The 14,612-nt window shown below is 45.8% G+C and overlaps 1 protein-coding gene across 1 annotated transcript; it reads left to right on the forward strand.

Annotated features, from left to right (window-relative positions):
- Positions 1 to 862: 862 nt before the first annotated feature.
- Positions 863 to 11,279, forward strand: LOC125525796 (protein PAF1 homolog). Its single transcript, XM_048690805.1, has 12 exons — positions 863 to 1,946; positions 2,584 to 2,652; positions 5,156 to 5,263; positions 5,348 to 5,528; positions 5,620 to 5,699; positions 5,807 to 5,926; positions 6,295 to 6,400; positions 6,910 to 6,996; positions 7,194 to 7,262; positions 7,359 to 7,430; positions 7,531 to 7,683; positions 10,778 to 11,279. The coding sequence occupies exons 1-12, from the start codon at positions 1,246 to 1,248 to the stop codon at positions 10,886 to 10,888; spliced, it is 1,857 nt and encodes a 618-aa protein (XP_048546762.1). The 5' UTR covers positions 863 to 1,245; the 3' UTR covers positions 10,889 to 11,279.
- The last annotated feature ends 3,333 nt before the right edge of the window (positions 11,280 to 14,612 follow it).

A 14,612-nucleotide genomic window follows, 5' to 3' on the forward strand; every position in this document is an offset into this window, starting at 1 on the left:
CTTGGTAGTTGTCGTAGCCAACTCGAAAGAACATCAGGATAATACATGACCATGATATGCAGCCTAACCGAAAGTTGCCTACTATAGTATAAAAAGTTGCCTCTGCGTGGCACCAAAGTTGCTTAAGAAAAAAAGTTCGTCGAAACATTCTCATATGGAATCTAGTTTCGAAGAGCTCGGCGTTGGAGACCTAAAGGTGAAAACGGATCTTAATTTCGATGCTTGATTCAAAAGTTATGACTTTTTGAAATTTTTAAACACACAAAATAATTGCACATGGGACAATATCTTTTCTTTCTTTAAATTGATTTTGCACCATATCATTTAGACAAAAGCTTACCTTTTTTGGTTGTGTGCTCAGGAACGCTAGGGAGCACATGTGTCCTTATTTTTTATTCATATTGGCGATTGGGCCTGGAGGCCTAAAAAAGGGCATGTACACCAAAACTTTCCCTGTGAGTGTTTTATGTAGAGAACCAAACCAATTTGCTTGCTCCACCACCCTATATATTATTGAGTATTAAATTAAAGAAAACAGAAATAAAAATCCTTAAATTTTGGGATATCAAACCTGGGTGCCTAATCTACTTCCGTGAAATTTCATGATTTTTTTTACCAGGAAACGTATTTTCTTACGGGTGAATATTTTCTTTATATATAGAGAAAACTATTTGGATGGATTTTAGGCGTGACTGTATTTTCTTCTCATGTATACATTTTTTGATATTTTTTCATGAAACTTCACACGGGGTAGATTGGGCACCTAGGTTTGTCATCCCTAAATTCCAGTTTTTTTTTAAATTTTTTCCTGATATTTCTTGAAAATATTCTTATAGGGGGGTTGAGCACCCAGGAGTCCCATCGATTGCATCGTTCGCGTTGTTCCTTCCTGTGTGAGGAGAAACGTGAGCCAGATAAGGAAAAACTTCAGCCAGATTGTAGCGAATTTAAACCAAAATCGTCCCCAAATTCAAGCAAAACACGAGGGAATTCATTTCAAACTCCGCGATCTTGGAATCAAAACCGTTCTTTGGATCCCTCTCGCGCTTCTGCGCAAGACTCCAATTCTTCACCACGCTCTCGCCTGTCTCCTCCGCTCCGAATTCGACACACAGCGCTGTGATCTTCGGGTAGATCTAGTGGGGCCCCGGAGCTGCCCCCGCGGCTCTAGAAGCATAGCGGAGGCGGCGGCGGCGGGAGAGGTAGCTGCGACAGTGGGGTTGGTGTGTTGCTGGGGGGCGCGCGATGGCGTACCGGCCGTACCCGCCGCCTCAGGGGGCCTTCCCGCCGCAGGCCCGGCCTGTCAACCCGTACGGGCAGCCGCCGCCGCCGCAGGCAGGGTACGGCCAGATGCCACCGCCACCGTTTCACGCGCCGCCGCCGCCCCCGCCCGGACCGCCCCCGCCACACCAGCCTCAGTACAACTTCGGCCACGTGCCCCCGCAGCAGCAGCAACAGCCGCCGCCGCCGCCGCCCCAGATGTATTACCAGCCCCCACCGCCGCCGTATGGCGGGAACAACAATCAAGCGCCCCCTCCACCACCACCAATGTCTCCTCCCCCTTCGGCACCGCCACCACCTCCTGCCCAGCCACCCCCACGGGTGGCTCCGCCGCCACCAAAGGAGCAGCAGGCCAAGGCGGCACTGCCAAGAGTGGAGATGGAGGAGCAGCGGCGAGCAAGGAAGAAGCGCGAGTATGAGAAGCAGAAGGTGGAAGACCGGAAGCAGCAGCAGATGATGCGCCAGTCGCAGGCCACCATTCTGCAGAAGACACAGCAGGTGCGTGCCGCGCAACAGCAGCAGCAGCCACAGCCTCAGAGCCGGCACCTCCAGCCATCAGGCGGGACTCGGGTGGCGACAACTGTGTCTCGCCCAGCCTCCGCACCAAACACTGAGAGGTTTGAGAATCGGCTCAAGAAGCCGACAACGTTCCTCTGCAAGCACAGGTGAGTATAGGAAAATTTGGACTTTTGATCTATGCAAGTGCTAGTTGGAGGAAATTGGAGCCCTTTCAGTGTAAAATGTGTGCTTGAGTAAATTATTATGATTATCATGCACTTGGGTATTTTGGCTGGCAATCTGAGCAGTTGCCAAATGCTGTACTGCTGATTCAGGACAAGCGACAAACGGCCTGTTTGAATTTTGGTGCAACTGCAACGTCATTGGTGAAGTCAGTGGCGTTAGGATCAAAGATCGACCTTTCCTTTTTCTAGCTTTTGGGAATATGTTCTTTGTTAATACGTAAACTGTATCTTACTAATGATTCTTATGTTTTTGACATATATGCTGTTTTTGTATGTGCTTAGAGAAATGATCACATCTGTGTGATTCTAGAGTAGCATCAAAGGATTCACGAGCTATGATTTCCTGCACTACCTATTTCTTGTTATGAAACTAGAAAGATGAACCCTTTTGTGCAGTAGGCAGGCACACGGGTAGGCAAAATGGTTCTCAAAGCATAACTCCATTAATTGGCAGTTTCCTTTTGAAAAGTGTGTCTGCATGAATTTTTTTTGTCTCTGTGTCTTTCGGAACTAAACTACTGTATGACCCTGTTTTTTGCTTCTTCTCTTGTTAATGCAGGTTTAGGAATGAACTGCCAGACCCAAGTGCTCAATTGAAATGGCTGCCTCTGAATAAGGACAAGGACCGGTAGTTTTCTCCTCGTGTTTTGATCAGATTGCTCTGTTCTGTTGTTACTTATGTTTGATGCAGTGAAAACCATTTCAGTGTTGCTTATCTAGTTTTACTATATACATTACATTGCTAGTTCCAAATTTGTGATTTTTCCATTCACCTGCTATTATTTAGGTGTTAAATGAATTTCTAGCTCATTATTGTATAATGATCATTCTCTTTATCGAGACAACCTGTTTGAGCATATGGCAGGTCTAAGCTTGTATTTATACCTGCTGTCAGTCCCATAACATGCATTTACTTTTAGAAACAGTCCCAAATTTTCAGCCATTTGATCATATTTCAAGCACAAGTCTAAGAGACCCAACATATGATGTGCAGCAATAGATGGGGTATTCTTCACGTGAACAGTACCGGGAGGCACTATCTCATGCAAGGAGAGCAAACAGCTGCTCAGGTTTAAATTTGTTCTAGAGATATCCTTGATTGACATCCTTAGTCAAGATATGATATCCGAGTATGATCTCATTCTCATGCAAGGAGAGCAACTGGCCGCCACCCCTTTCCTTGACCCCCTCTCTCCCGATCCCCTCCCCCCCTGATCCGATCTAGGGCTTCGAGCCGCCGCCGCCGCCGGAGCTCCGCGGGGCAAAGCCCAGGTGGCGGATGATGGCGGTGGTGGGGCCTTCCTCCACCGCGACTCCGGGATGCAGTTGCGGTGGAGATCCGCGCGGGTGTCCTGGATGTGTGCGTCGTCCGGCGTTGGCGGCACAGCGGTGCGGGCCCCTCCGCCCTCGATGGCTCACCCATGCGGGGCCGGCTGTCCTGGGCGGTGGTGCGGCTCCGGTCGTACGGTTTCCCGGCGGTAGACGTTCACCCATGGGCGTGCTGGATGACGGAGGAGGTCGATGTGGTGGTCCAGCCAGGGATGGGCGCGAATTTGTCAGCGAAAGCTTGGTTCGGCCTCGGCCAGAACCGTCGGCGGCGGCGCCCGTGGGCGTCGTTACCTCGTTGGAGGCGTTGTGGAGCAATTCGTGTTCCCTGTGTGCCCCGGGGGAACCCCAGATTCGGGCTTTTCGGATCGGATGATGGCGAGGTTCCTGTGTCGTCACCCCCATGGGGGCATCATCTTTGGGGTTGTATACCGGCTGGAGGGATAAGTGTTTGGCTTGGTGGCTGGGCGCAGGTCTCCGTATGCTTCTCGTGCGGTGACCAAGGTGGAGCGGCGTGCCATCTACAGTATTGACGATGGCGAGTCTTGGTGGCAAGGTGCAGCGGGGTCTCGGCGCTGGATACCGTTTGATGGACGCGTGCAGGAGGCAGGCGCTGTTTGGCGTCGACGGCAGAAGGGTCTGACAAGATCAGTGCTTGATTGCTCTTGAAGATGAGACTGCGGAAGAAGGCGGTGACAACAGATTCTACAGCGTGTGCATGCAGTGCATGCTGAGGGTCTACTAGACCGGTGGTGCTCCCGGCTAGCCGGTGGGTGGCTTGGTGAGGTCACTGGATTTCTTGGTGTGCGTGGCGCGCAGTCAGGGCAAATCATCAATCTTGTAGGTAGGGACACCGTTTTCGCCAGGAAGGTGGCTTTGAGTTGATCTACGCATTTATTTGTAAGACCTTGTTGAATAATGCAATAAAGATGGCTGTATGCATCGCTCGTAGAGGCCGCGGGCAATCCTCCTTTTCGAAAGAAGAAAAATGTCAGTTGAATTTGTAGGAAGAAGATCTATTTGTACATGTGCTGCTGCATGCTTCATGGGAATGAAAAAATAAAATATACCAAGCTCCTTGCCCTCCCCTTTGGCCTGCCTCTATGGCGTCGTTGCCCTGCCCATGTCCAGGATCAACTAGCCAAAACCCACCATGTAACCTCCATGGCAAAAATGCATTTTTTACCATGTTGCTTTGTTCGCCTGATCCAATTATTTGTTGTACTTATGCATGATTAATAGATGAATTCAGAATTGTTTCACAGAAAATTATCCAAGTTCATTATATCTGGTTACTGAAACATAAAATTAAATACAAACATAATCATTGTTGTTAGTCATATCATCGTGTGTGAGTGAATGGTCTCTCCACTGTTGTTTTTACAAGACAGGTCCTGTGCCATTTCCATGATATTTGCAATACTCTGCTTTCTTATTACACTATTAGTTCTTGGTGTTTCTCTCAGTTGTAATTCATTCTGCATGTTCGACCGCATCTTCGACCGCGAGCAACCGTCAGTTCACACCTTAGTGAGTAGGATCAAAGCCGAAGCCAGGCTCTGGGCCACTGCTGGCGCTGCTGGCCTTAGAGTCGTGCTGCCCACCACATGGGATGTGCACTAGCATCTACTTTATGTCTGAAACCGCCTCCTAGGAGGATTGTAATTACAAACTCTCTCTTTTCAATGGAATGAAATGCATGGGTCCCCTGCGTTTTCTCGAAAAAAAAAGTTCATTCTGCATGCTGCGTTTTTTTTGGGGCAGCCATCCTTACTTATGTTTTTCTGTCTATTGCCTTTTCACAGATATACCAAGTACAGGATCTCATCATTGGAGAAAAATTATCTGCCTAAAATGATTGTCCCTGAGGATCTTGGGATACCTCTTGACCTACTTGATATGACTGTATACAAGTAAGAATTAAGCCAGCCATATATTTCTACCTTTCTGATGATTCTTTGTAGCATCCCTAACTTGAGTGCCAAACATGCATTTAGCCCTCCCGCTGCTCAGCTGCCCCTGGCTCCAGAAGATGAAGAGCTGCTGCGTGATGATGAAGTTCTCACCCCTGTTAAACCAGAAGGTATAAGGAAAAAGGAGAGGCCAACCGACAAAGGCATGTCTTGGCTGGTCAAAACACAGTACATTTCTCCACTTAGTACCGATGCAGCCAAAATGGTAATGCCAGCTGATTCTTCCATAAATATAGTTACATATATTGTGCTTGATTACTTCATATATACTAAAAATAGTAATTTGGCCATTCCAGTCGATCACTGAAAAGCAAGCAAAAGAAAGGCGAGAATCAAGGGAGGGTCGAGATAATGTCCTCGAAAATCTTAATGATAGGTATGCGTTTCCTTTTACTTGGTTTATTCTTTTGTTTCTGAAGGTTTGCCTGTTCTGCAAGCCTGGTGCAGCCAATGACATTATTTTTCTATGCGCGTATATATCAGACAGAAGCGAATAAAAGCCATTGCAGAGTCCTTCAAAGCCGCTAAATCGCGCCCTGTCCACCAGACTAAACGAGGGATGGAACCAGAGTTTGTTCTCCCTTTGGTACCCGATTTTGATAGGTATGACTTTTCAGATGACACTTTATTCTGTGTGTCTGTCATTATATTTTAGAAGACTTAGTTCTTCATTTTTGACATCTGATGTTTGTTGAGCACGGTCAGTTCATTGAAGTACGTTTTGTTGCCACTTCAGTTTCTTATCTATGTTACAAAAAAATTGTTTACTTCCCACCAGCTATAAAATTTCAGGTCAGTGTGTCCAAAATTTATTGTTGTTGAAAAAGTGATCTTCCCTTATAGTATATGCCATAATTTCTTCTGTTTTGCTATTCAAGGTACCACCTTGATTTTTGTGTTGCCTTGGGGTCCTATAAGCTGGTGGATGAATTTAAGTGATCTCAAATTTGCTTTTCTGTTGACCTCTATAGGTATAATGATCCATTTGTTATGGTGAATTTTGATGGAGATCCTACAGCTGATTCAGAGCAGTACAACAAGCTAGAGAGACCTGTACGTGATGAATGTGAATCCCAGGTGAGTCACATTTTTTTTCTTCTGCCTTGAGCTTTCTGATTTAGTTACTTATGTTAACATGCCCATAAGGATGTATTGTAGAAACAGATATTTTATATTGATTGCATGTTAATGTCAAATGCATATATTTCCAGATGTTATGTTAATACGTCACTGATGCTCTGCGTAGATATACCCTCGCATCTATACCAATACAAAAAGACCTGAAGGGGCAGATCCAAGCCATCTCAGCCATCAAATCATGAGATCTAGCAGTTCAAACTGCTCCAATGTTGATCACCAAACACGTTTAACACTCTAATTACTCACCACTGCCACTGGTTGTAGATACATTTAAACTCAACGTCATCTTATAAAATCAGCCACGCAATTGATATCCTGCCAATTATCAACGTGCAAGTGATATCTTACCTAACATCAATATGCAATTAATATCCTACTAAAATTAACGTGCATTGCACCTACACGTTTACCAAGTATATCTGAGGTTTTCCGTGTTATCATGATAGGCTCTGATGAAAAGTTTTCAAGTCAGTGGTTCAGACCCTGCAAAACAAGAGAAATTTCTGGCATATATGGCTCCAGCACCCCACGAGGTATCCATCCTTTTCTCAACTCTAGTACATCTTTATTTAAAATGTCACAGGTCATAGTTATATACTCCCTCTGTCCCAAAATATAAGAACGTTTTTGACACTAGTATAGTGTAAAAAACGTTCTTATATTTTGGGACGGAGGGAGTATATTTTTGGTATTATTATCATAATCTTATCACGACTATGGTTTTGTCTAGCTTGTCAAGGACTTGGATGATGAAAATGAAGACTTCCAGTACTCCTGGATTCGGGAATATCACTGGGAAGTATGTGGCATTTGCTAACGTGTCTGCGATTGTGTCTAACTTTTCGTTCTACTGGTGTAAAACTGCCTACATACCTTTTCTTGTTTCGTGATTCAGGTAAGGGGGGATGACAAACAAGATCCAACGACTTACCTTGTCTCATTTGATGATGATGATGCAAAATATTTGGTAACTTGCTCTGTGCATACTTTATTTATTCTGATTTTATTCTAATATGTGGCAGTTATTCATTGCACATTTGGGTGACACTTTATTGTCCATTGGGCAGCCTCTTCCTACCAAGTTAGTATTGCAGAAGAAGAAAGCTAAAGAGGGGAGATCTGGGGATGAAATCGAGCATTTTCCAGTGCCTTCTAGAATTATTGTGAGCAGGACAGCACATGGTGATCAGATGGAGCACGGAGAATCATCCAGCATGCATGTATGACTCATTTTTCCTTTATAACTGCTGGCATGAAAGTTTAATTTGCAGTGAACTACTATACTGCAGCTAGGTAGCATTTGTTTTCGAAACGGAGGCAAAAGATTTGCCTCATCGATTAATTAAGAAGGGAATTGCCCAGTTAATTAACGGAAAACCGGGCAAAAACCGATACAAACCAGCCACATGTGGACTACTCACAGAGCATGCAACCCCATAAGCACATGATCAGCTGACAACCATACCCAACACGTAACGACCACCAACCCCCACACTGGTACATCGCAAGGACACCCTGACGAGAGTAGCTCGACCGACCATGTGCACCACCAAACCCACGAAGACAAACCAGGCCATAAGGACAACCCAAGAAACTGATGACCATCCATCAAGCAGCTGCGGACGCCTTTCCTGTGGCGCCACTCTTCTTTCCTTTGCTCCTGAGAGCCTCCTCCACAATCGCCTTGCCAGATCCAGGGCTAGCCGCCTCCAAACGTTTGAGCAAGCTGTGAAGCTCTATCTAAAAGAGAATATCATCGACCTTGTCACGTACAGAAACCTGCCTAGCAGTCACGTGTGAGTGGGTGACCGCAGCATCGGAACCTCCATGGTCCACAGAGGCGAGTGGCTGGCTAGGCTCCAAAGGATCGGGCATCAACATGCCGATCGCCTCAATATCAGATGACAGAGCCTCAGAGTTAGGTGCCAACACACCTGTCTCAACAACCTCGCCACTCAGGCGCCACATGCCCAATGGCCATAAATGAGAGACCGACATAATCAACCAAGCCTCCACTGTCCACAACGGCGGGCGCTGGCCGCACTCTGACGGTGGTGGTGAGGGCGTCATGGACACCGCCAAGGACTCCAATGGGCCCAGCTCCATCGGTAGCATCATAGATGATTCCCTACAAAACTCGTGCAGCTCAGGCATAATCTGCAGAACTAGAGCCACGACCTCGATCACGACCGCACTTCCATAGATAGACGGCGTCGCATGTAGAGCACGAGGAGAAAAATCTCCAAAGAAGCATTCAACCTCATCAATGGGACCAATCTGGAGCTCAGGTAGCAAAGGCATAGCCGACACAACCTGAAGCTTGGCAAGAGCGCCGCGAAGCTCAGTGCGAAGCAGCTCAACCTCCTGAAGGATCTCCGTGCGCAGCAGGGCAAACTAGGACTCCAAAGAAGATACCGAGAAGGCGCTGACATTGGAATGCTTGCAACACCCAGATTGGGACCTTGGTGGCACCGACACACGTAGCGATGAGTGGCCCATGGCCTCAGCCCAACTCCTGGTCAGTGAAGGACAAGGTTGGGCAGACAAGGAGCGGCTCTGCTGGCAAGGAGCACGAGTGACCGGAGAGCCAGCGCGAGCGATCGGAGAGCGATCACAAGCAACCGGAGAGCAAGCACGACATAACCTCTCCTGATGACCAGGACGACGATAGCGAATGCATCTGAATGGCTCACGACATGCACTAACTTGGTGGCCACGCCCGAGGCAACGGAAGCACCTTCCTCGAGCCCACCGCTTGAAGGCGAGGCTACGCTCGAGAACTTTCGTCGACGGCTTGGGGGGAGCACCCCGGCCGGAACAGCACCCCCGACCCACATGCTCCCAGCCCGCCTCAGCTTCAAGAGCGACAGCGACAGCAGAGAGGTCGTTGCATGCCGACGCTGAAGATGGACCGAGCAGAGGAGACTCCAACTTCTCTGGCGTCTTCTCGTCATCGCACCCACCATCGTTTCCTCCAGCTTCGCCGGAATCAGCGACTACGAGGGCGGTCGGTGCTGCCGCACAGGAGGCCGGCGTTGTAGGCGGCAACATCGTCTGGGAAGAAGCAGGTGCCGGGGAGATCATTGCCAGTGGAGACTACACACTGCTAGGTGGCGGTGGCTGCTGGGACGCGAGTATCTGCGCGGTCTTGACACTGTCCTTCTGAGAAGTTGCATCGAGGGTGCAGATCGCTGAAGGGGGCTGGGCGCGGTCCACCGAGGGGGGACTGCGCCAAGGGCGCCGTCAGCGGGTCGGAGGACGCTTCTGGCAGCAGGAGCATCTCGGGCCTCTGTGGAGGGGGCTGAATCACCAGGCCGGTGGAGGTGCCAGCAGGAGCGCCGCCGTGGAGGCCGTCCCCGGCTTCGGGCGGCCCGGGCAGGAGGACATCACGCCTCCATTCTCCGGCCTATACCTCCTAGCAGGAGGATGCCGGAGCACAACCGACAACGGAGCCACATAACTGGCGCCTAGCACAAACAGAGTTCCGGCCGCCGACGCGGACGCGGACGCGGTCACAGGCCGGCGAGGAGACATAGCGCCGAGCCGAGCTTCACATGGAGAAGAGAGAGGGCGAGGAGGGATTCCGGATCTGGCCTTGGCAGTTGCAGAGCTGGCCGGAGGAGAGAGATCAAGGCGCCGCCGCTGGGGCGCTCACCCGACGTTGGTTCGGTCGCGGGAGCCCACCTGTGAAGAAAATTGAAAAATGTTTTAGTAAGTATTAGGTACTCAGGATCCTAGGTAGCATTTCCATTCTTCAGTTTTTTGTCTATTTAATACTCCCTCTGATCCAAAATATAAGGTGTATTATTTTTTTCCAAAAGTCAAACATTTCTACGTTTGACCAAGATTACAGAAAAAATTATCAACATCTACGTTACCACATAAATACAGCAACAAAAACAACAAAGCCTTTAGTCCCAAATAAGTTGGGGTAGGCTAGAGCTGAAACCCATAAGATCTCGCAACCAACTCCACATGGATAGCACGGTGCCTAATAAATAGAATTTGAAAATATATTATATGATGAATTTAATGATAGATAATTTTTCTCAATAAACTTGGTCAAATGTAGATATGTTTGACTTTTACAAAAATCAATACACCTTATATTTTTGACCGAGGGAGTATATTTGTAGGTGGTTCATCTTCTCACCAAGCCATATATAAAGCTACTGGGTTTCTTGCTATCAGTTCACCTATTCTCGCTCTTGGGATTGTTCACCTTTTTATTATCCCCAACTCTTCCCATGTTGGAGCATAAATTGATCTTTATGCATTACCATTACCTTTAACTAAAGGATTTCTCCTCTGTAGGGGAATTTAAAGCGACAAAGATCTTCTGTTGATGATGATCTTGATGAACATCCGAGGCATTCTCGTGTAGAAGATATGGGGCAGTATAGTGAAGAAGACTATTCTGATTGATCAATTAGATATGGAAGGATCGTCATTTTCTTGCACCATCGAATTTCATGAGCACATATGAATCTTTGAAGATCTCATATGCATTTGCTTTGGTACCTCCATAAGTAGCAATAGGGTGCAGGGTTGATGAAAGAACATGCTTGAGTACATTCGGGCAATAGCAGATTTTGAAGTGCAGAGTGGGCAAAGCAAGGCAGAGTGTAACTGGACCTTAAGACTGGTCTCAGAAGTGATGATAGGAGGTCTCATCATCATGTAAAAAAAGTCTCTGTGGTCTTGGGAGTGATTCTCCACTGCTGTTTTGATGATATAGGCAACTGTTATTCCCATTTGATTGTGTAAGTACAACAATTTATTTATGTGAGGATACTAGACAGTTGTGCTATCGTAACTGTTTCTTTTCTGGTGGAAATGATAATCAACATAGCGAAGGTCATGTATTTGTGCTACCAGGAATGTTAAGGTGCACTTACTGAAGACCAAGAGTAGCATTGCAAGAAGAGTAAACTGTGTTTTCAGTTTCTTTTTTGCATGTTGTAACTGTGGTGTCCATAGAAAAACTTGTTTTGGGGGTATTTTTCTGCCTTTCAAAAAACATTGTTTATTTTTGCAATGATTCCTTGACTTGAGAGGAATCGTATGAAGTATTGAGGTAGATGGAAGTGCAAATATCAAACAATAGGTATATTATTGAGATAATGTAGACACCCATTTACCTGCTTGTTGTGACTATTTTGATTCAAGTGGTATCAGCAGTACCTCTTGAGGTGATCTTCAAGTGTTCTCAACTGTTGCTTGGAATGCTGCCTTTGAGTTGCCATTGGAGATTGGAAAGATCCTTTGATCATCAACTTCATGTTGCCAGCTGGCTCAGATTCTTAGTCACACTTGGTGGCAACCAGGTATTATTCTTCATCATGTAGTACTGTCAAATAGCCTTTGCAATTTTCTCTGACTTCAGTTAATCTCTTACTGTTCAGGAATTCAATGGATTTTAAGCCATAGGAGGTCTTCTAAAAACAAAAACAAGGAAGGTATCATTAATTTTCTGGTATCCCGGCTCTCCTGATTGTTCTTCCTAACACCATTCCCGACTCATCTCATACCTGTTGTGTGATGCTGACAATGCAGATATCATAATCCAATCTGAAACTGTTGCCGCAGGTCATATCATGTGTTTGTCGTAGATAATTACCAGATTCTCTGCTCTTCTTTTGACGGAAAATTCCATATGCTCTTTAATATTTCTTAACATTTTTTCTTGCAAGTGTGCTATACATTCCACTGGAAGATATGTTTCACCTTGTTATTTTGTTCTATGCTACTTTCTACTCCCTCTATTCCAAATTAATTGAAGTTCTAGTTTTGTCCTAAGTCAAAACTAGTTTAAGTTTGACCAATTCTATAGAAAAATATATTATTATATAAAACATCAAATATATACAGTACAGAAATATATTTCATGATGAGTCTGCTGAACTAGTTTGGTGTTAGAGATGTTCATATGTTTCTATAGACTTGGCAAACTTAAACAAGTTTGACTTGGTCAACTATCTATAGCTGTTCATATGTTTTTCTAGACTTGATCTAATGGTTAATAAAATTATAGGTTAACATAGTACGACAAGTGCTGGAACTTTATTCAACCGTATCATACTTCCATGTCAGGTGTTCTTTTTGCTGCTGCAATGTAGTGTGTGTGTGTGTGTGTGTGTGTGTGTGTGTGTGTGTGTGTGTGTGTGTGTGTGTAAATGGGCCCATGATGGAGCTCTTTGTAACACGCTTGAAGCTGCATGCAATGCTGCTCTGATGGTTTTCGAGGCACATGATCATCTGGTTCTTAATCAGTCTTGCCAGTCCTGCTGGGAAAAGATTGGACATTTCAAATCTTTTGGTTAACGCTTCCGGTTTGATCCAGTTGTAATGATTATATTGGCTCTCACACTAGAACATGAAAGCGCGTTGGTTTTGAGAAAATAACGATATAAATGAACTATCTCAAAAATAATGATTAAAATATTCGAAATAGCTGAGGTGCAAAGTAGATTTTGAATGGTTTGAATTATGATGCACCGATGAGATGGTGGGGCATGTTTGTCAAAAATATGATGCATGAAATACACAATAGTACCGTCATGTAAATGCACTATATGTCACTTGCTTATTACTTTTGTTTCAGAGCTTGCACTAAAGCTGCTTGAGAGCTTGAATGTTTTACTTGTTCATAACAAAGCTGCATTGATCTGCTTACTACAAGCACAAGGTAACCAACATAAGTTGGATAATTAGGAGGGTAAAGGCTATATTACTTTGTAGAACGATTTCATACTTATTGTAGTAGACAAAGTAGAGGTAAAGTAACTTATTCAAGTATGCTTGTAACACCCACAATGCGGCTATATCTCTCATGTGTCGGAGCACGACTTAGAGGCATAACCGCATTGCAGGCAATGTCGCAAGAGGGGTAATCTTCACACATCCCATGTACTGAATAAGAAAAGAGGTACATAGTTGGCTTACAATCGCCACTTCACATAATACATGAACAAGGCATTACATCAACCGGATACAATCAAGGTCTGACTACGGAACCAAAATAAAAGAAGACCATCCCTAAAGCTACAGATCCCCAATCGCCCCAACTGGGCTCCACTACTGATCGACTGGAAACGAAACAACATAATGACCATGAACTTCAACGAGCTCCTCCTGAAGCTTGGTTGCGTCACCTGCACGATATCATCGGCACCTGCAAGCTGGTTTTGGAAGTAATCTGTGAGTCACCGGGACTCAGCAATCTCACACCCTTGCGATCAAGACTATTTAAGCTTATGGGTAGGGAAAGGTAGTGAGGTGGAGCTGCAGCAAGCACTAGCATATATGGTGGCTAACATACGCAAAAGAGAGCGAGAAGAGAAGGCAAAGCACGGTCGATAAACTATGATCAAGAAGTGATCCTAGACTACTTATGTTCAAGCATAACTCCAACACCGTGTTCGCTTTTCGGACCCCGCCGAGAAGAGACCATCACGGCTACACACGCGGTTGATGCATTTTAATTAAGTTAAGTGTCAAGTTCTCTACAACTGGACATTAACAAATTCCCATCTGCCCATAACCGCGGGCACGGCTTTCGAAAGTTCAAAACCCTGCAGGGGTGTCCCAACTTAGCCCATCACAAGCTCTCACGGTCAACAAAGGATATTCCTTCTCCCAGGAAGACCCGATCAGACTCGGAATCCCGGTTATAAGACATTTCGACGATGGTAAAACAAGACCAGTAAGACCACTCGCTGTGCCGACAAATCCCGATAGGAGCTGCACATATCTCATTCTCAGGGCACACCGGATAAGCTAAGCGTACAGGAGCCGATGTGTAGGATCGAAAGTATGTCTAGAGGGGGGGTGATTAGACTACTTGACCAAATAAAAACTTAACCTTTTCCCAATTTTAGTTCTTGGCAGATTTTAGCTAATTTAGGACAAGTCAAGCAATCATCACATAATTCAAGCAAGCATGCAAAGAGTATATAGGCAGCGGAAAGTAAAGCATGCAACTTGCAAGAATGTAAAGGGAAGGGTTTGAAGAATTCAAACGCTATTGGAGACACGGATGTTTTTCCCATGGTTCGGATAGGTGGTGCTATCCTACATCCACGTTGATGGAGACTTCAACCCACGAAGGGTAACGGTTGCGCGAGTCCACACAGGGCTCCACCCAAGG

This window comes from Triticum urartu, chromosome 7 (genome assembly GCF_003073215.2).
Source record: "Triticum urartu cultivar G1812 chromosome 7, Tu2.1, whole genome shotgun sequence".
Classification (NCBI taxonomy): domain Eukaryota; kingdom Viridiplantae; phylum Streptophyta; class Magnoliopsida; order Poales; family Poaceae; genus Triticum; species Triticum urartu.

Bases quoted from the DNA above. Each gene is read 5' to 3' on its own strand.
- LOC125525796 (XM_048690805.1), top strand. From the start codon at position 1,246: ATGGCGTACCGGCCGTACCCGCCGCCTCAGGGGGCCTTCCCGCCGCAG. The intron at 6,401-6,909 runs GTGAGTCACATT...TTATCATGATAG, and splicing joins GTGATGAATGTGAATCCCAG to GCTCTGATGAAAAGTTTTCA. The intron at 6,997-7,193 runs GTATCCATCCTT...GGTTTTGTCTAG, and splicing joins TGGCTCCAGCACCCCACGAG to CTTGTCAAGGACTTGGATGA.